Below are 21,411 nucleotides of genomic sequence, written 5' to 3' on the forward strand. Positions count from 1 at the left end.
CCGGAAGCATAGGTTGAAGGTGAGAGGAGAAAGATTTGAAAGGGACCTAAGGGGCAGTTTTCTCACGCAGTGAATGGTGAGTGCATGGAATGAGTTACCAGAGGAAATGGTAGAGGCTTGGACAATGACAACATTTAAAAGGCATCTGGATGGGTTTATGAATAGGACGGGTTTAGAGGGATATGGGCCAAATACTGGCAAACGGGACTCGATTAATTTAGGATGTCTGGTTAGCATGGACCAGTGGGACTGAAGGTCCTGTTTCAATGCTGTACCTCTTTATGATTCATAGAGTCATAGAGATGTACATCACGGAAACAGACCCTTCAGTCCAACCCGTCCATGCCGACCAGATATCCCAACCCAATCTAGTCCCACCTGCCAGCACCCGGCCCATATCCCTCCAAACCCTTCCTATTCATATACCCATCCAAATGCCTCTTAAATGTTGCAATTGTACCAGCCTCCACCACTTCCTCTGGCAGTTCATTCCATACACATACCACCATCTGTGTGGAAAAGTTGCCCCTTCGGTCTCTTTTATATCTTTCCCCTCTCACCCTAAACCTAGTTCTAGACTCCCCCACCCCAGGGAAAATACTTTGTCTATTTACCCTATCTATGCCCTTCATGATTTCATAAACCTATATAAGGTCACCCCTCAACCTCCGACCCTCCAAGATAAAATAGCCCCAGCCCATTCAACCTCTCCCTTAAGCTCATATCCTCCAACCCTGGCAACATTCTTGTAAATCTTTTCTGAACCCTTTCAAGTTTCATAACATCATTCCGATAGGAAGGAGACCAGAATTGCACACAATATTCCAACAGTGGCCTAACCAATGTCCTGTACAGCCGCAACATGACCTCCTAACTCCTGTATTCAATACTCTGACCAATAAAGGAAGGCATACAAAAGGCCTTCTTCACTATCCTATCTACCTGCGACTCCACTTTCAAGGAGTTATGAACCTGCACTCCAAGGACTCTTTAGATTAGATTAGATTACTTACAGTGTGGAAACAGGCCCTTCGGCCCAACAAGTCCACACCGACCCTCCAAAGAGCAACCCACCCAGACCCATTCCCCTACCCCTAACACTACGGGCAATTTAGCATGGCCAATTCACCTAAACTGCACATTTTTGGACTGTGGGAGGAAGCCAGAGCACCCGAAGGAAACCCACGCAGGCACGGGGAGAATGTTCAAACTCCACACAGACAGTCGCCTGAGGCAAGGCCTGAACCCGGGTCCCTGGCTCTGTGAGTCACAAGTGCTAACCACTGAACCACCATGCTGCTCTTTGTTCAGCAATACTCCCCAGGATCTTACTATTAAGTGAATATGTCCCGCTAATATTTGCTTTCCCAAAATGCAGCACTTCGCATTTATCTGAATTAAACTCCATCTGCCACTTCTCAGCCCATTGGCCCATCTGGTCCAGATCCTGTTGTAATCTGAGGTAACCCTCTTCACTATCCACTACACCTCCAATTTTGGTGTAATCTGCAAACTTACTAACTGTACCTCTTATGCTCGTATCCAAATCATTTATGTAAATGACAAAAAGTAGAGGGCCCAGCACCGATCCTTGTGGCACTCCACTGGTCACAGGCCTCCAGTCTGAAAAATAACCCTCCATCACCACCTTCTACCTTTGAGCCAGATCTGTATCCAAATGGCTAGTTCTCCCTGTATTCCATGAGATCTAACCTTGCTAATCAGTCTCCCATGGGAAACCTTATCAAATGCCTAACTGAATCCATATAAATCACATCTACTGCTCTGCCCTCATCAATCTTCTTTGTTCCTTCTTCAAAAAACTCAATCAAGTTTATGAGACATGATTTCCCACGCACAAAGCCATGTTGACTATCCCTAATTAGTCCTTGCCTTTCCAAATACATGTACATCCTGTCCCTCAGGATTCCCCCCAACAACTTGCCCACCACTGAGCTCAGGATCACCGGTCGATAAATAAATAAAGATATTCGTTGTCGGAAGGACATCCCCAGCGGAAACTACTTCAGGAACACCATCTGAACCCTAGAAACGTTTACTTTTCAGAGAATTTACAAATTGATCGCTGATCCTTGGAATCTTTTCAAACACACGGTACAGCACCGCCAATGTCTGGCAAGAGACAGACTGCGGCCCAATGCCATTCAGTGACGATTAAATCCACCAGATGGCGGTGTCACACGATCAAACCCCTTGGTGTGGGGCGAGCGAGAAATCTGAAATAAAATCAGAGAATCAGTAAGTCAGGCAACAGCTGTGGAGAGAGAGCTGGAGTTAAATACTGGGAATTCTGGAAATCCTGGGACAGCGTGGGTTTTATTCTCCCCTCACCAAAAATACAAGGAGTCCAATCGAATATGCTATGAAAATGCTGCTTCAGTGTTTGGATATCCCCCTCAGGATTTCATGTTCCGGGTGCAGAGTGAGAAATGAAAACTCAGAGAAATCTGGGAAACAGGTGAAGAGATGGAGTATGGGACTGTGGAGTATTGACTGAAGCAGGGAGTAAATGAAGGAAGGAGAGATACAAGAGATTTAATGAATTTTTTTTATTTTCACCATCTGACATTTATACTTGGAAATGCTGTATTTACATTTCGGTTGTGATTTTACAAAATATAATCTCAAAATTCAACAACATATTTTACAACAACCTGTTGTCAATGGGGGTGTCTGACGCCAATCGCTGACCCAGGATGGCGTTGCAATGTTAGGTAGGTCACGAGGCTCCGCCCCCTTCATGACAGATTCTCAGAAACTGGCCTTTATTCCAAATCCCAAAGAAAGGATAAAGTTTCTCAGTGAATTTATTCCCAGTGAAGGTGCGTAGATGGGACTTGGTGTCCGCATCGTAAAATGAAACTGTCCCAGATTCATAACTGAGACAAACTCCCACCTTCCTGAGTATCTGATATGCACAGAGAGAGGATGGCAAGTTTATATAACAATTATCCCAATCCCGCCCCACGATCCAGAATCCATTCCCCGGGATCAGACTGATGCATGTCTTCCTCTCCACAGACTCTGAGGCTACTCCTAGACTCCAGCCCGTAGCCCCCGGCACCTCCACCTCCCAGTAATGTCTCCCCGATGTGAATCCCTCTGATCCCAGGGCACAAGCCCAGTATGTAAATCTCTTCTTGGTGTAAGGGAGACTCCTCTGGCTCCCAGTCCGTCTCAACCTCATCAGATCCTCAGACACCTCGAAATAGGGACTCGCTGTTTCCACATCCACGGTCACAGAGACTGGTAGGAAAAAAAGAGGTTTAGAGACAAGAGTGTGTGTGTGTTCATGTGTTACAGTGGGGAGTAATGTGAGAGTGTGGGGAAGATGTGTGCAGGTTGGTTGGGGGAGGTAAGATGAGTATGTGGGTGGGGTTGTATGTGTTTCTATGTGGAGTGAGCATGTGTGTGTTGGGGAGAACGTGTATATGGGGGGGCACTGTGTGAGAGTGTGGGGCAAGTGTGTGTTTATGTGTGTGTGAGAGAGAGAGAGAGAAGGGAATGTGTGTCTGTGGGGGAGACATGCAGGTGTGGGAGTGTGGGAAATTTGTGTGTATGAGATGGGAGGGAATGTGTGTGTGGGGGGGACGTGGATGTTTGGGTGAGGGGATATATGCATGGGTGTATGTGTGGAGGTGGGGATGTATGTGTGTGGACAGGATATGTATGTATGTGTGTGTAGGTGGATGTGTGGTAAATGTGTGTGGATGAGGATGTGAGTGTGTATGGGGTGTGTATGTGGATGAGGATGTGAGTGTGGGTGGGGTGTGTGTGTGGATGAGGATGTGAGTGTGTATGGGGTGTGTGTGTGGATGAGGATGTGAGTGTGGGTAGGGTGTGTGTGTGGATGAGGATGTGAGTGTGGGTGGGGTGTGTGTGTGGATGAGGACGTGAGTGTGGGTGGGGTAGATAGGTGGGGGGTGGATGTGTGATAAGGGTGAGGATGTGAGTGTGGGTGATGTGTGTGTGTTGGGGGGATGGATGTGTGGTAATTGTGTGTGAGTGGGGATGTGAGTGTGAGTGGGTGCAGATGTGAGTGTGTGAAGGAGTGGGACATTGTGCATTGAGCACAGGAATATGGGTCAGCTCCATATTGTGAAGTGCAGTTTGAGGTGGATTAATGTGGATATTGAGAGCTGCAAATGTAAAAAAATGGAAAATAATTTATTCAAAATCACATATCCAAACATTTCTAACTTCACTGCCTTTGTTATTCCAACCTTTTTCAAGCTTTTTCTGAGTTTACACCCAATGGAATATTGCTCCAGCTGTCTCAGTGAGAATAGGCTCATCCCAACATCCACAATTTCAACGAGCCAACACACACTGCAGCACGGAGGAACTACGCAGAGCAGTGGAAAATCACCTATACTGTGTGTTCAAAAAGAATGGGTACCCAATGAACACAGTCTGCCGATTTCTTAGTAACAAACCCAAACAAGCAGACAGAACACATCCAGAAACCGTAGCCACTCTCCCCTACATCAAAGACATCTCAGAAATGACTGCCAGACTACTCAGATCCCTTGGCATCATGGTATCCCACAAACCCACCAACACACTAAAACAGCAGCTAATGAACTTGAAAGACCCTTTCCAGACAACCAGCAAAACTAATGTCATTTACAAAATACCGTGCAAGGACTGTAACAAAGACTACATTGGACAAACAGGCAGAAAACTAGCCACTCTCTTACTAGTATCTTAACATACGGATGAGGAAGGACACCACTTCGACTGGGACAATACATCCACCCTAGGACAAGCCAAACAGAGACACGCATGAGAATTCATAGAAGTGTGGCATTCCAACCGGAACTCTATCAACAAACACATCAAGTTCGACCCCATCTACCACCCCCTGAGAAAAGAAACAGGAAGTGACTTCACCACAGGGAATCACATCACCAACCCAAAGAAACATATAAATGGAAAGCAGGAATTTTCAGCAGTGCTTCACCTGAGGCCTACTGAAGATGTTACCTAGTAGGGTAACGAAAATGAACCTTCCAACTCAGTGAGCAAACCTACATCCAAAACCTCAACCTGAGCTACAAATCTTCTCAAAACTCGCAAACAGGCTCCTGTTTGTCTGACTCTCACTATCATTCATTATTTTCCAATATCATGGTGGAGTGAAATGTGTTTTCACAATATTGAAACTGGAAATGCTGAATCTGATCTCAAAATACCAATTAAATCTCCTAAAATCCAATGCCATGGAAAGCAATTCAGCTGGTACTGGGTAGACTGAAGTCAGGGCCATTGGGAAAGTGCTTTATTGAAACAGTGGAGACAGGTCAGAGAATGCTCACTCGATTGGTTTCTGGGATGAAGCAGTTCCCTTGTGATGAAAGGTTTCAGGCTGTGACTGTACTCATTGGAGTTTAGAGGAATGAGAGGTTCTTATTAATATGTATAAGATGATGATGGTGTTGACAGAGCAGACATTGAGAGGCTGTTTCCCATCGTGGGGGAACATGGAACCAGGGACAGAGTTTCAAAGTAAGGGCCCTGCCAATTAACAGGGAGATGAAAAGGGATTTTGTGTCTTGGGATCATTAATCTTTGGAATTCTCTCCCCCCCCCCCTCGAGAGCAGTAGAGGCCAGTTCATTGAATAGACTCGAAGCTGAGTTAAACAGGTTTTTGGTCAATGAGGGAGTCGAAGATTGTGGGAGTCAGGCAGGAAAATGGAGTTATGGTCACAATCAGATCAGCCACCATCTTTATGAATGACAGAGAAAGCTCTAGGGGTCACTCCTGCTCCTGTTTCTGATGTACAATGTTCACATGGGATTTTCACACGGACATTGTTTTAAGTTGGAGAAAGTGAGGACTGCAGGTGCTGGAGAGTCAGAGTTGAGAAGTGTGGTGCTGGAAAAGCACAGCAGGTCAGGCAGCATCCGAGGAGCAGGAGAATCGATATTTTGGGCACAAATCCTTCATCAGGCACCAACACATCCAGCAGAACACTTTTTAACATTGTTTTAAGTTGTCAGCTTTTGGGTTTATCACCTACCCGTGTGTTAAAAATAAGATCTTACTTTCACACACACACAAACTCCCTTTTACCCTGGAAACTGAAAAAGTAAATAAACTGAAGAACGTTCTGTGATATAAAGCTTAAATAATTCCCTAGAAAGAATTCACGGCCGTTTTTAAATCCAGATACATGGATGTGTGTGTGAGGATGCATGCGTCACTGCGTTTGTTGGGGAATGTGTGTGGGTGAGGTGTCTGTGGTGTAGATATGTGAGAGGAAGGGGTGTGTGGTGAAGAACTTTGTTACAGAATGTGTGTGTGTGTGTGTGTGTGTGTGTGTGTGTGTGTGTGTGTGTGTGTAGGGGGTGATTTGTGTGTGATGGGTGTTTCTGTGTATTTGGGACTGGGTATGTGTGTGTGGAAAGAATTGAATCAAATAGATGGAGAGAGAGAGTGAGAAAAGATGGGGAAGCAGACAAAAGGATAATCCATGAGGGGGATACAAACGGGAAATGGGAACAAGTGAAAATGGATTGCTCCCACAGGAGGTGGAAAAATTGCCCGTTTCCTTCCTCCATCCTCACTATCCAAAGTCAAAGACACACCTTCCACGTGAAGCAGTGACTCACTTTCACTTCACTGAATCCAGTCTATTGTATTCACAGCTCACAATGCAGTCTCCTTTACATTTGGGAGATGAAACGCAGACGGGGGTTGACTGCTTTGCTGAACATTCTGCTCTGTCAGTAAAAATGACCCTGTGTTTCCAGTTACTTGCCACTTCACTCTCTGCTTCCGTGTCAACATTTCAGTCTCAGGCGTGCTGCAGTGCTCCAGTGATGCCAGTCACAAGCTGGTGGAACAACACCTCATCTTCCCCCTCAGTATCTTACAGCCCACAGGGCTCAGCAATGAGTCAACAATTTCAGAGCATGAATACCTTCCTCCATGTTTGTTCCCCACCCCCACACCACGAGGTCCTGTTCTATATTGGTTGTTGTAATGATACAATGGCTTTAAGAGGTGTATTTTGTTTTGGTTTATTTCTATGAAGAAAGGTTTTGACATAGGTTCTGAGCAGCCTCCTAAGCCTATAAAGTAAACAGCTTGTGAGGCCTTGAATCTTTTACTTATCATTAGAACAATAGAAGCAGCCTGAATGGGTGAGGTTAACCAAGATTTTCAGTTTTAGCTTTCACCAGTTGCTGGGGTCTTGAAGCTAGATGTGAAAGCTCTTATTCTTCTCTTCATTACAGCAAAAAGCTGGGGTTCTCTTCCTGCTGCTAGAATTACATGTGAGACAATCTGTCTTACTGAATTTGCCTTTACTAAGGGTGTGTTTATGGGATGTTACTGTATTAGAACAGTTAAATAGTAGTAGTTAATAGTGGAAAAGTTAATTATATATACGTGATTTTGTTAAGTACTCAAGAGTTACAGTGAGGCCAATTGTTCTCTTTCATTTAGCTTTTGCCTGTATTTTAATTATAGTGTATGAATAAAGTGTGTTTTGTTCCAAGCCTGGTAGTATGACAATCGAATTGCATCCGGAATACAACGCCTTACCTTTAATTAAGAAAACATTAGGGTCTGGACTACCTTCTTAAAATATTGGAGAGGGTTTGGTCTGCTCCATAGCAGTTGTTCCCAACAAAGCCAATCCACTTTCAATGATTCATATTTCCCTTTAGCACCCATTCAGCCTTTATCTCCCTCTCGGCTTAGCTTCAGGAATCCCGTCGTCTGTTTCTCCTTTCTCTCTCTCTCTCTCTGTGTACCATTTCCATCAATTTGACTCACTTGTTCCCCTTTCCATGAGCCACAACCTATCCCGACCATCAGAGAAAATACCACCATTTCCCAGCTGCTGTCAGTTCTGAGCAAGGGACACTGGACCCAAGATAGGAACTCTGCTCAGTTTCTCCACCACTTTCTGTTTTTGATTCCTGAGAGAGTGGGGCTGAGGAAATTATAATTCAGAATCAGGAAATGGAAAATGAGCTCAATTAATACATTGCATCAGCCTTCACAGACAAAGCTACAAATCGGATTCCAAAAACTATTAAATATTCAAGGAGCAAAAGGAGGAGTGGAGATAACCTTAGTGACTATTCTGAGACAAGAAAAGCAGGGAAAACAATAGGGATGAAGACCAAGAGATCCCCCTGGACCTGATGGGATGCATCCCAGATATTAATGGAAATAGCTACACAGATGGTTGATGCAGAGGCAGTTTCCAGGAATCCTTACATTCTGGAAAATCCCAGAGTATTGGAAAACTGACAATATGACAGCTTTATCTGAAATGCAAAGGAAGTAAGACAGGTGGGGGCAATCCAAGATGGCGGCGATCTTGGAAGATCGCATTGCAGAGTCCCACATCACAGCACAAGCAGGACAAACTTTCAACCCGCTCAATCCAGACCATCATGATATCCTGGGACTCCAGAAAGATCGTGGAGTCCCATGAAACTTTTAAAAGTTAACTTATCTGCCGTCCAGAGATGCCAAAAAGGAAGGAGTGTCCGAGGCTGGGCCTTCGGCTCGGTCTGCAAGATCTTCGGATTCTATCACTTTCCAGGACCTGGTGAATGAGCTCACGAAATTTCCCAAGATCTTGGGGAAACAGATAGAATAGGAGCTGGCTCCAAACTCTCTCATGCTGCAGAAGCATGAGCAGCAGCTGGGAGACCTGAAAAAGAGGATGGATGAGGTGGAGCACAGGGTCACAGTGGTGGAAGCTGATGCCAGTTCATCCAAGGATAGGATCCAAGCCCTGGAGATGCAGGTCCGTGATTTTCACCACCAAGTAGATGATCTTGAGAACAGGAGCAGGAGAAAAGACATTCGGATCATCGGTCTGCCTGGGAGTAAGGAAAGTGAGTGGCCTGTGGAATTTACTGAGGACTTGCTGCTGAACCTCAACTTAGAGGCTGGCATGACAGCATCGAAGATCGAGAGGCCTCAACGCATCACAGAGCAGAGATCGGGTCTGGGTCAACATCCTCGTCCTCTCCTGGTGCAGTTCCATCACTATCAGGATAAGGGGAGAATCATGGAAGCTTCCAGAGTCCAGGGGAAGGATCCAAAGGCCATAATTTATGAGGGCTCTAAGATCATGTTTTTCCAGGACTTCTCAGCGGCGGTGTTCCAGAAAAGAAAATCTTATGATGGTGTCAAGAGACGACTGAGGGAGCTTGGGATTCAGTACTCTCTGAGGTACCCGGCAGTGCTTTGGGTCATCTTAGATGGATCCGTACATCTCTTTGACATGTTGGAGAAGGCAAGAGACTTTGTGGATAAATTAACCTAATCTGAACAATTTTAGCATGTATAAATAGTAGTGTTGTTTGGTTATGTCTTTGTCGTCTTGTAAAAGAAACACAGGAAGTCCAGTTGAAGCTTTATTTTTCTATTTTTTTTTGATTGATGATAATTTGGTTTAAACTATGTTTGGCGGTGGTTGCGATGTATATTTTTAATTTCTAAGTTAAGATATACCAAAGAACAGGTGGGATATTTATCCCTTTTTTTCTTTAAAAATGTCTTTTTTATTCATATTGGTATTCTTTGGTGTGTTTACTTTCTTTCTTGCTTATGTTCGTAATGCGGCTCTAGCTGGGAGAAGTGAAGATGGGTGGGATGGTTAGATGCCTACTTATGGGCAGTTTGGGATGGGTAGTTGCCCCCTCTGGGCAGGGGGTGAGTTTCCCTATTCAGTGCCATTGGCGCTTTATATGTTGGTTTGTTCTTTGGTTTTGGTTGTTTTTAATTTTTAATACTTTTGTAGTTTGGTAAATGTAGTGGTCTTAGTTTGTGTCATTTTTATGTTTGGTAGATCATGTAACATTAAGGCTCAGCGATTTGTGTTTGTGTTCCTCCTCTCTGGAATTTAAAAGTTACTGCAGAAAGTTATGGCTAATGACTTGATTAAATGGGGTACCTGGAATATCAAGGGAAGTCACTCACCAATTAAGAGGAAGAAGGTACTCATGAGTCTTAGAAAGGAGAAGGTGAATATTGCTTTGTTAAAGGAGCCACACTTGGATGACAGGGAACATGAGAAATTACAGCAGAATGTCTTTGACCAAGTTTATTTTTCATCATTTAATAACAGAAATAGGGGAGCGGCTATATTGGTTAGGAACAAATCTCCCTTTTAAGTTATTAGCGTATTAAAGACACACACGGGAGGTTTGCAATTCTTAAGCTTTGATAAATGGGGAAGAATATGGTGTTTTAAATGTTTATTGTCCTCCAGCTCATCCCCTTAAATTTTTGGGAGATGCGTTTGAGGATCTAAAAGCTGGATTTAGGCTGCTATCAGGAGCAACCATTTTATGCATGGTTTTATTAACCACAAAATGGCTTCCCAATACAAAGTAACATAACAAAATGGCTTCAGGCTGCAAATTTACACTGTGTTTAAAATGGCTTCTCACTCTGCTAAAAGTTGCATTTCTGCTTTGCTGAGCGAACTGAATTAAAAGATAAAGCAGAAAATGGAGCCTCCACAGCATGGAATTAACTAATCTAGATATGGTATCACTAACGATCCTAGTTAACCTTGAAAAGCAGGTGCAGAGAGATGTGAAGAAAAACAATTTTATTTTCCAGGAAATATTACTGGGTTAACCTGCTGTCCATTATGTCATTTTATTATACTTTGGTTATATTTTACAATTAAGGCTGTACTATTTCTTAAGAAACATATAAAAATTGCCTTTGTTCTAAATGAATTGCGCAGTTTCTCCAAGGTACACAGAAGCTTTTAACTTCTGTGTTGCTGGACAAATCTGTGCCCGGCCAATATTAAATAAAGTGTGAAATCTTACCGAAGCAGACCATACTTCTGTTGTTTATTTGATGATCTCGGAACCGAGAGGTCCTTCCCGGGGGGTTGAGATCTTCACGTTTTCTAAACTGATAAGTCTCGAGTCCCAGCACATTATCATAGGGGGAGATTTTAACTGTCTCATGGATCCCACAGTAGAAATGTTGCCCAAATGTCCCTCGATACCCTCTGTACAAGCTAAACAGTTAGTGGATCTATGTGGGGAGTTAGGGTTGGTGGACACCTGGAGGCGTCTCCACCCTTCAGGCAGGGACTTTACATTTTTCTCCAATCCGCATAGATGTCACACCAGGATTGATTTTATGCTGACCCCTGTGGCAACCCTGGACTTGGTGGCATCTTGTGTGATTGGTAATATTACCATCTCTGATCATGCTCCAGTATACCCGTTGGTTAGGATTAAGGATGTTACAGTGTGTTCAAGGCACTGACAAATGGATCCCTTTATCCCCAAGGATAATAAGTTCGTGAAGTATTTCCCTAGGGAATTCCAGATGTTCCTAGACATTACCTTACACTCAGTTGGTAGTCTATCCATCCTTTGGGAAATTGCCAAAGCCTATGCTAGGGGGTTTGTTATTTTTCTATTCCGCCAGTAGGAAGCAGCAGAAGGCAACGTCTCCATGAAGCACAGTTGAAGAAGCCAAGTAAACTTACTTTGACAGACCCTCTTTGGTCAAACTACAGAGGATTACGGTGCTGCCGTCTGCATTGAATTCCGTGCTCACGCAGACAGCAAAGAAGGAGCTTGCGTTTGCAAAGCAAAGATTATATGAGCATTGTGACAGGCCAGGCAAATACTTAGCATGTCTTTCTGGGAAAAGGAGTGCTCCACAAGCCATTACAGCGATGAGTGAAGGGTCTGTGACTCTAAGAAGATTAATTTGGCTTTCCAGAGATTTTACTCTAAGTTATGCCAATCTGAGGGTTGTGAGGAGGGGCAGGTCAAAATGGAATCATTTTTTAAGGATCTGAAGCTCTCGGGCATGATGCCTGAACAAGAATCCTTTCCCAATGCTCCCTTATCAGAGCAAGAAGTGCAGGAAGCTGTGATGCAGTTTCCGAGTGGAAAGGCATCCGGTCCTGAGGGACTTCCCAGCGAATTCTATAAGGAATGTATAAGCATACTGTCAGGCCCGATGCTCAATATGCTTGATGATTCATAGTCATGATTGTCTCCCGCCATCTGTGAGAGAGGCCAATATTTTGCTTATTCTTAAAAAAGGGAAGGTCACGGAAGACTGTGTTTCATACAGGCCCATTTCATTCTTAAATGTGGACTTTAAAATCCTCTCTAAGAATCTCGCATTAGGGCTAGAGACTGTGTTATCATCTATAATTAAAGAGTATCAGACAGGCTTCATAAAGGACCACAGATCCTCCAACAATGTTAGGAGGTTGCTTAATGTAATTCAGGTATGTCAACAACAGTCAATACAGGGACTGATGATTGAACCATTGGCGGAGATCATTTGTGGGGATCCCAACATATCAGCTCCAGAAGTGGGGTCAAAATTACATAAATTTCATTTTATGCAGATAATATCCTAACTTTTTCGTCAAATCCAGCAGTTTCAGGCTCACCTGATACAATGCATCTGCGTGTTTGGCACTTTTTCACAGTATAAGATGAATTTTGCAAAATCGGAGGTCTTACAAAGGAGCTAGGTCTTGAGGGTGAATATCGATTCCCATTTTGATGGTCAAATGGGGGGTTTTGTGTATTTGGGCATATTCATTACTCCAGTCTGGATTGGTTGTTCAAAGCCAATTTTGTTCAATTATTTGAAAAAATTAAACAAGATCTTCAAAGATGGGAAGCACCTCCAGTCTCGTGGCTGGGTCGGATACCACTTACTAAGATGAATATTCTCTCCCCGTTTGCTACACCCTGTACAAATTCTTCCCCCTGATTTTCAATAAGCAAACATTCAGGAAACTGAATGGCTGGTTCAGCTCCTTTATTTGGCATCATACGCAACCCCTCATGAAATTATCTAAACTGCAACTGCCTCACAGATTGGGGGCATGGACCTTCCGGACATTGAAAATTACCAATTAAGCTTGCTTTTATCCGACGTGATTGGGTTTGTGGGGATCCTCTTTCAATATGGTTAGATATCAAAGCCTCCCAGGCAAGGTTCCCCCTTACTAGCTTGCTGTTCTTGGACAAAATGAGGACAGACAGGGAATACTGCCATAACCCAATAGTCATCAATACTGTTAAAGCATGGAGAGCAATTCAGCAGAAGGAAGGCAATATTGACAAAACATCTTCCTTTAGACCTTTAGTGGATATGCTGGGTTTTCAACCAGGGATGATAGATTCAGGATTTAAATGTTGGGCAGCTAGGAGTGTGTCTTGCATGGGCAATTTATTTGAGGGAGACACAATGATGTCCTTTGATCAGATAGTACAGAAATACGAGCTATCTAATAGAGACCTCTTTTTCAATTTTTTTAAGTTAGGGATTTTATTCAAAAAAAGACTACACTTTTGACTACAAATATGACATGGAGAGGGGGATGCTCAGTGCTAAGAATGCACTTTAATTTGGGGGGTGGAAGAGAGAACTAGGTGTTGAAGTTTCCTCAGAGGCCTGGAAAGATATTTGGGAAAATGCAAGAAAGATATCAATTTGCAAGAGGACCCATGCTTCTTAGTTGAAGATTCTCCATAGGATCCACTTGGCTCCAGACCAATTGTCAAAATTTAAACCTGGGGAATCTGCAACAAGTCCCAAGTGCAAGGTCTGTACGGGCACTGTTACCCATTGTCTCTGATCTTGTGGTAGGCTTCAAACATATTGGAGTGCTGTGGCGTGTGCAACGGAGAAGATTTTGCAACTAAGGGTGGAGAAGGACCCTATCTCTCTACTTCTGGGCCTGACCACTGTGTTCCCTGCAGACGCGCAGAAGAAAAAAGTTTTCAATATCCTCACTTTCTGCACAAGAAAGAAGATCTTGCTAGGTTGGGTATCCAAATGTCTCCCGGGCCTGTCAGGTTAGCGGAAGATTGTTATGGAACATATTCCCTTGGAATTTCTCACAAGTAGGGTACACCACAAAGCTGACAATTTTTATAAGACATGGCAGCCCTTTTTGGAATACCTGGACGCAGATTTATCTGCCACACTAATAAGGGCTTTTATGTAACCATAACGATTGTGTTTTACAAGTCCAATATCCAGACAGGAGGAACTGTGAACGTATGAGTGTCTTGTCTGGATGATTTGGGTTATTACTATTTATTAGTATGTTGTTGATTATTTATTTATTTAGTTAAATATCTAGTTTGGGTTATTTTTATATTCTTTATTTTTCTATATATGTTTATACATTGTGTACATGAGGGTGGGTTAGGGTTTTATTTTCTTGTTTTTTTGTACTGTTTTGAATTGTATTGTTTTGTGATGTTTGTAATATTAAAGAATATATTTTTTCAATAAGAATACGCTTAAGAAAAAAGAAGACAGGAAATCTCAGATAATTCGGTTAATGTCAGTTCTTGAGAAAACATTCAAATCCATTACAAGGGATGCAATAGCACAATGTTTATTATTACAAAGAAGAGTCAGGAAGGAGAAATCATGTCTGACAAATTTACTTAAAATCTTTGAAAAGATAATAAGAAGAATAGATGAAGGGAAAACGGAGGATGGAATATGTTTGGATTTTCTGAAGGCATTTGGCGATGTGCCACACATTAAGCTATTGAAGACGATAACAGCTTGTGGGGCTGGAGGTAGTTTATTAAAATGGAGAGATAATTATCTAAATAATAAAATACTGTGAATTGTGATGAATGGACGTTTTCAGGACTGCAATAACTATTAGTGAGCCCAAACGAATCAGAGTTGGGCCACAATTATTCACAAAATATCTGAATGACTCAGTTGAGGAAAGTGAATTCCAAGTTTGCAGAAAATGGATGGGTAGTAGGGGATGACATAAAGAATCTGCAGAGGGATATATCAGGTTAAATATGTTGGCAAAGTCTTGACAGGTTAATGTAGGAATTTGAGGTGTTGGAATTTGGCAGGAAGGATAGAGTATCTGGATATGATTTAAATGGAGAAAGGCTGCAGGAAGCTATGGAACTCAGGGATTTGGGAGTCTTCATCCATGAATCACAATAAAATAGCATCCAGGTTCAGAGGGTTACAGGGAAGGCCAATGGAATGTTGGCCTTTATTTCAAAGGGAATGAAATGGAGAAGTGGGAAGCTTTTGCTGAAATTGCACAAGGCACTACTCAGACCACAGGTGGAATACTGTGAACAGTTTTGATGCCTTATCAAGAGAAAGATACAGTGGCATTAGAGGCAGTCCAGAGAAGGTTCACTAGGGTTGTTTCAGGGATGGACAGACTATGTTATGAGGTATGGTTGTGTAGATTCTGCTGATACTTGTTGGAATATCGAAGAATTCGACGTGATATTATTGAACCATGAAAGATTCTTGAAGAGGAGAAAGTGAGGACTGCAGATGCTGGAGATCAAAGTCGAGAGTGTGGTGCTGGAAAAGCAGAGCAGGTCAGGCAGCATCCAAGGAGCAGGAGAAGCGATGTTTCAAACATAAGCCCTTCATTAGGATTCTTGAAGAACCCAACAAATTAGATGTGGAAAGATTGTTTCCCATTGTGAGAGAATCAAGAGCATAATCTTAGAATAAGGAGTTACACATTTAAGAGAGAGGTGAGGATGATTTCCAAACATTTGACCCAATTCAGCATGGTATATGGCTTAAAGAACAATGTGCAGGTGGTGGTGTTTATATCTATCTGCTATCCCTGCCCTTTTAGATGTTTCAGCTTGCAGATTTGGAAGTTGTTGCCAAAGGAGCCTTGGTGAGTTTCTGTTTTTTTTGTAAATGGTACACATTTCTATAACTGTGTGTTGGCTGGTGCAGGCAGTGAAATTCAGAGTTGAAAGATGGGGTACCATTGAAGCAGTCTGTCTTGTCCTGGATTGTATTTGAGTATTGTTGGGGCTGCACTCATGCAGGCAAGTGGAGAGTCTTCTGATTTGCATTTTGTAAATGAGGAATAAGCATAGGGGAATCATGGGGTAAGTTACTGGCTGCAGACCATTCAGCCTCTTGTAGCTGTAAAGTGCCTCTGGCTGGTGAGTTCAGTTTCTGGTCAATGGTAACTTCCAGGATGATGATAGTTGCTGAAACTATACGCACAATGTTTCAATATCTGATGAGTTGTAAATGGTGCTGAATATTGCACAATCATCAGTACGTACCCCTATCACCCACTTTCGGCCAAAAATACTACTCTGACAAACTCCTACAGAAATGACCTGGAGCTGAGATCATTGAGCTTAAACAATTACAACCATCTTCCTTTGTGCTCGGTTTGACTAACCAGTGGAAAGTTTCCCCCGATTCCTATTGACTCCAATTTTGCGAGGGCTCCTTTATGCTACACCAAGTCAAATGCTGTGTCATTGTCAAGGACAATCACAGCCACTCTTAACCAGTTTTCTTGATAGCTAAGTGGTTCATTCTACCATCTTTGATAATGCATACACACCAGCTCAAATTATAAAATATAAATCAGGAAAAAGGAACTTAACTGAACGTTACCAGGTTTAGTGGTATTCCACACAGCAAACGGGAAAAGGTTTTCAAATTTTTCAGTGGACAGAATACCATCTGTAATTGACAGCTCGTGAGTCATGTCACTAATCCTAAAATATTAAACATTGATTAATTATAAATTCACCATAAACAGAGTAAATCCACGAACTTGCACTGAGTTTCAGTAAAGTGCATGTCCTACCTTCTTTTCTGAGATGCTTCCTCCTGAAATAAACAAAACATCAATCTGAGTTGACAGAGACTGACTGTCTACATCCAGAAAGCAGCAATTACACTCACATTGTTACAAGCTGCTGAGAATTGCCAATTCTGATTGTTGTAGACATGGAATAGAAAGAGGATGTGACACAAAGGACCTCAAAGACCTGTTGCTACAATAAAAAATGTCTCAGCTACTGCAAAAGATTGAAGGAAACATGAATACATTTTACTGGGGGAAATATCTGCTAAGATGTTTATTCTTAAGTAAGAGGGTAAACTGATAGATTCAATGAAGATGAAGATGGTTTTGAGTCACAGAGTCATCCAGCACGGAAACAGACCCTTTTATCCAACCAGTCCATACCGAACATAAAGGATTGGACACTCTGGAGGCAGGAAACATGTTTCTGCTGATGGGTGAGCCCCAAACCAGAAGACACAGCTTAAAAATAAGGGGTAGGCCATTTAGGACAGAGATGAGGAGAAACTTCTGCACCCAGAGAGTGGTGGGTGTGTGGAATGCTCTGCCCCAGAAGGCAGTGGAGGCCCAATCTCTGGATTCGTTTCAGAAAGGGCTGGATAGAGCTCTCAAGGATAGTGGAATCAAGGGTTATGGAGATAAGGCAGGAACAAGATACTGATTGAGAATGATCAGCCATGATCATAATGAATGGTGATGCAGGCTCGAAGGGCAGAATGGCCTACTCCTGCACCTATTGTCTATTGTCAAACTAAATTAGTCCCACCTGCCTGCTCCTGGCCCATATCCCTCTAAACCTTTCTTAGTCATTGTTTTTTGACATTGTCATTGGACCAACATCCAATACTTCTTCGGGAGGTTCATTCCGCACCCCCTATGTAGCAAATTGCCTCTCGTCTTTCCTACATCTCTCTCCTCTCACCTTAAAAAATGTGCCCCCAGCCTTCATATTCCCCATCCTAGGGAAAAGAAAACTTTCATTAACTCTGTACATCTCAGTATTTTATAAGCTTCTATCGGGCTGTCTCTCAACTTCCCACGGTCCCGTGGCAAATGTCCGAGCCTATCCAACCTTCCTTTATAACTCAAAGCTTCCATACCCGGCAACGGCATGGTAAATCTCTTCTGGACCCTCTCCAGTTTAATAAAATGTTTCCAAAAACTTGCTGACCAGAACTGGACACAGTATTCCAGAAAAGGACTCACCAATGTCCTTCCAAGGAATCTAAAAATGAGTCTGTGAACATCATCCAGTTACACATAAATAAAATGGGGAGTTCAGGAAAAAGGCAATTATCAAAAAGTGATGAGAATGTGCAATCCACTGTCTCACACTGTAATTTGAGGAAAATATACTGAACAGGAAAGTAGAGAAACCCATGAGGGAGAAAGGAGCAGAGGGAGATAGTGACAGGGGGAATGAAGGAGGATGGATGTCTACATCATATTGGGACAGTTCATATTCACACTTTCACTGAACTAAACTGAAATTTCATCTCTCACCTTCAGAAATATCACTCCATCCTTTTGTTCCAACTGTTTTTCCAGCTTTGAGAGTTTCTGCTGAAGAGAATTTAAATGCTTTTGAATTACATAAAGTTTTTGCTCCATTGTTTTGAGAATGTTTTCCTCTTGTTCCCGGATATCTCGGAGTAAACTCTGCTCTTTCTCAGTCAGCATCTGGTGCATTTTAACAAACTCGGATTTGATGTCGGTCTGCACACGGCTGGATTCTTCCTATCAGGAGAAATATTAACACAATATGTTTCTGCAAAAAGACAATAAATGACCCAATCAAATGCTGAAGCTGAGCTCAGGGAGATTTTACCTGAATTTGGGAAATCTTCTGTTTCTGCTCCTGCTGCATTTTTAGAGTCGCCCATTTCTTCCCTGTCAGAGAATCCAAGGAAGATTTCACCTGATCCTAGGATTGGGAGAGAAAGTCAGAAAATAAAAGTGTGAGACCATGAAAATGTGATGAAATAATCAGGGGTGAAATATCTTTCCTTTTACCTTGTAGATTCCAACAGCGTCTTTAATCGGCAGGAAGTTGTGAGATTTGTGTTCCGGTGAAACTACACAAATCACACAGACCAATTTCTTGTCAGTTTCACAAAACAGCTTCAGTTCTTCCTGATGTTCCTCACAGTGGTGTTTACTTTCCTTCTCTTCTGGATTCAGACTTAATGTTCGAGCTTTCTCGGTCAGATTCGCTAAGGCCCGGTTTCCTCTGAGGTTTCTGTCCGGAATTTCCTGTCTACATTCCGGGCAGGAGTTTCTCTCCTGCTTTTCCCAACTCTGGGTGATACAGGAGCGGCAGAAGTTGTGTTCACACTCCAGTATAACCGGGTCGGTGAAGAAATCCAGACAAATGGGACAGGTTACATCCTCGGTCAAACTGTGGACTTGCTGCCTGAAAGCCATCTTCACCCTCACTCAGCACTGGCTGATTCAAACCGCTTTCACTTTCAGTGTTCCCACGCTGCTGAACACTTTCAACTCAGTCACTCCCTCAGGGCGTTCACTGCAAAATAACATTGGTGAATTCTTGTTTCTATCCCGCCCACTCTGAGAGGCGGAGACAACTCCCAGAGCAGAATGAGGAATAAACAGCGTGAGAGCAGCGGCACTGAAGACGGGAGATGAGGGGGAACGTGGGTTAGTTTGGGGGCGGGGATGTTGTCCTGGGAGTGACTGGCAGCCTGCTGCTCTCCTTCATATCCTTCAGTCTCAATGCAGCCCAGGCACGGATGGCCAAGTTGTGTTTGACTCTGGGGGAAACACAAGCTGAAACATATTGTCCAGCGCCTCCTCACCACTCCCTTACAATCCACCAGGATCCTCTCAATCCTCACTTTGGGAGTCACTGCACAGAACTGAAGAGCCTCATCCCTGGTCCCATTCTGGGAAATCTCCCTTGCACCAACCGTTCGGCCTTGACATCCTTCCAAAAGCGTGGGCTCAGAATTTGCTGCATCTTGGGCGGGAGACCAGCGGGAATCCTGCTGGTGCCCTTTCCACCATTTCTCCAGGCTCGCTGCTGATTTCCACTAAATACAGCGGACAGTCCAGGGAATAGCGCCCATCCAAGAACATTCAACCCCAATCAAACTCCACCCACAACAGCAATTCTCCCTCAGATTGTATGTCCGTCTCTCAGAGAGGGGGCAGAGGGACGGCCTCGGGGGACATGAGTTCTCCATCAGACCCAGTCTTCTTCACTTCAGTGGGCACCGCATTCTCACCTCGCCATTTAATTGTATTCTCTGGCTGAAAGAGGATCCAGTTTCAGCAGCAAGGACTTATATATCAGTGATCACCTAGGATTAGATTTGATTGATTAGAATGCCTACACTATGGAAACTGGCCCTTCGGCCCAACAAGTCCACACCAACCCTCCGAAGAGTAACCTGGGCTCATTCCCCTACCCTATATTTACCCCTGATTAATACACCTAGCACTATGGACAATTTAGCATGGCCAATTCACCTAACCTGCACATCTTTGGATTGTGAGAGGAAACTGGAGCAGCCGGAGGAAACCCATGCAGACAGAGGGAGGAGGTGCAAACTCCACGCAGAGAGTCACCCAAGGTGGGAATCGAACCTCGATCCCTGGCACTGTGAGGCAACCACTGAACCACCGTGTTGCCCCTCAATTTACCATCGAGCCAATATCAAATCTCAGAGTCCAGGATAGCCCAGTCTCAATCCCTCCATTCAGCACAGCAGCTTTTCCCAGACATGGGCTCAGTTCCCAAGAGGTTAGTGCTGTGGATCCTATTGACTCGCTGTGGATACTATTGACTCTCCTTCCACTGAACAGGCCCATGAGAAACCTTTCAGCAAATCAAGAGTCCATGATGGGAGCTGGCTGTGCTCCAGCCACAAAACTAATCCTCCTCATCGGAGTCCCATCACCTTGAAACCAGAAAATGTGTATCTCCCATTCACCAGGAGTGAGATTCAATCCAGTTCTCAGAGCTGGAAGGCAAATTCCACATCCCAGTTCACCCCCTTCTGAAAAGAAGATTCTTTTCACTTGTCCATGAGTTTGTCAGAATATCAACTCACTTTATGCATTGCTTCAGAAGCAGCTCACCATTCCTGCAACAAACTGACCAGATATGACACAACCTTTTCCTGATCTTGAGACGGAGAGAATAATAGAATCAAAGAGATGTACAGCACAGAAGCAGACTAATCATTCCAATTTGTCCATGCTGACTAGTTTTCCTAAACTAATCTAGTCCCATTTGCCAGCACTTGGCCCATATCCCTCTAAACACTTCCTATGCATATACCCATTCAGATGCCTTTTAAATGCTGTAATTGTACCAGCCTCCACCACTTCCTCTGGTTTTGAGGTATTGAGATTGAATAGAAAAACAGATTACTATGGTTTCCTTCCCAAGGAACTGTCTCCCAGTGACCGTGCTGGGGGTGACTGGCTCTGTGGCTGAGCTTTGTTCAACATCTTCCTGGCAGCTGCTGGATGTGTCTTAGGAGCAGTCCTCGAGAAACATTCCTACAGCTTGGAGAGAGGCCATTCCTCAGATCACCCAGACTGTGTGTGATGACAATATGGTTTTCCTTTAATGGGGTAGCTGAATGGAACCTGGCAACATTCAACTCATTTCATCTGGCAGGGAGGAGCTGTCAAAAGTGAAATGGAAACCCAGTGTAAGTCTAAAGGAAACAGTAAAGGAGGGTGGATGACCTGGAACTGAATGTGCAGTGAACAAATGGAGCTACACAA

General features: G+C 43.5%; 1 protein-coding gene across 3 annotated transcripts in view; it reads right to left on the reverse strand.

Moving 5' to 3' along the window:
• Nucleotides 1–2,555: 2,555 nt before the first annotated feature.
• The window catches only part of LOC140455184 (nuclear factor 7, brain-like), a 41,800-nt gene continuing 22,944 nt past the window's right edge, over nt 2,556–21,411 (reverse strand). For 2 of the 3 annotated variants that reach the window (XM_072549890.1, XM_072549889.1), the window contains exons 2-7: nt 18,667–19,973; nt 18,482–18,577; nt 18,157–18,390; nt 16,654–16,676; nt 16,458–16,561; nt 2,556–3,267 (exon numbers count right to left, since the gene is read on the reverse strand). In XM_072549890.1, coding sequence (XP_072405991.1) covers nt 2,741–3,267; nt 16,458–16,561; nt 16,654–16,676; nt 18,157–18,390; nt 18,482–18,577; nt 18,667–19,077 — 1,395 coding nt within the window. In that variant the 5' untranslated portion in view covers nt 19,078–19,973 and the 3' untranslated portion in view covers nt 2,556–2,740. The remainder of the gene's footprint in view (nt 3,268–16,457; nt 16,562–16,653; nt 16,677–18,156; nt 18,391–18,481; nt 18,578–18,666; nt 19,974–21,411) is intronic. The other variant, XM_072549891.1, reaches the window with a different exon arrangement.

This window comes from Chiloscyllium punctatum, chromosome 30 (genome assembly GCF_047496795.1).
Source record: "Chiloscyllium punctatum isolate Juve2018m chromosome 30, sChiPun1.3, whole genome shotgun sequence".
NCBI classification, from domain to species: domain Eukaryota; kingdom Metazoa; phylum Chordata; class Chondrichthyes; order Orectolobiformes; family Hemiscylliidae; genus Chiloscyllium; species Chiloscyllium punctatum.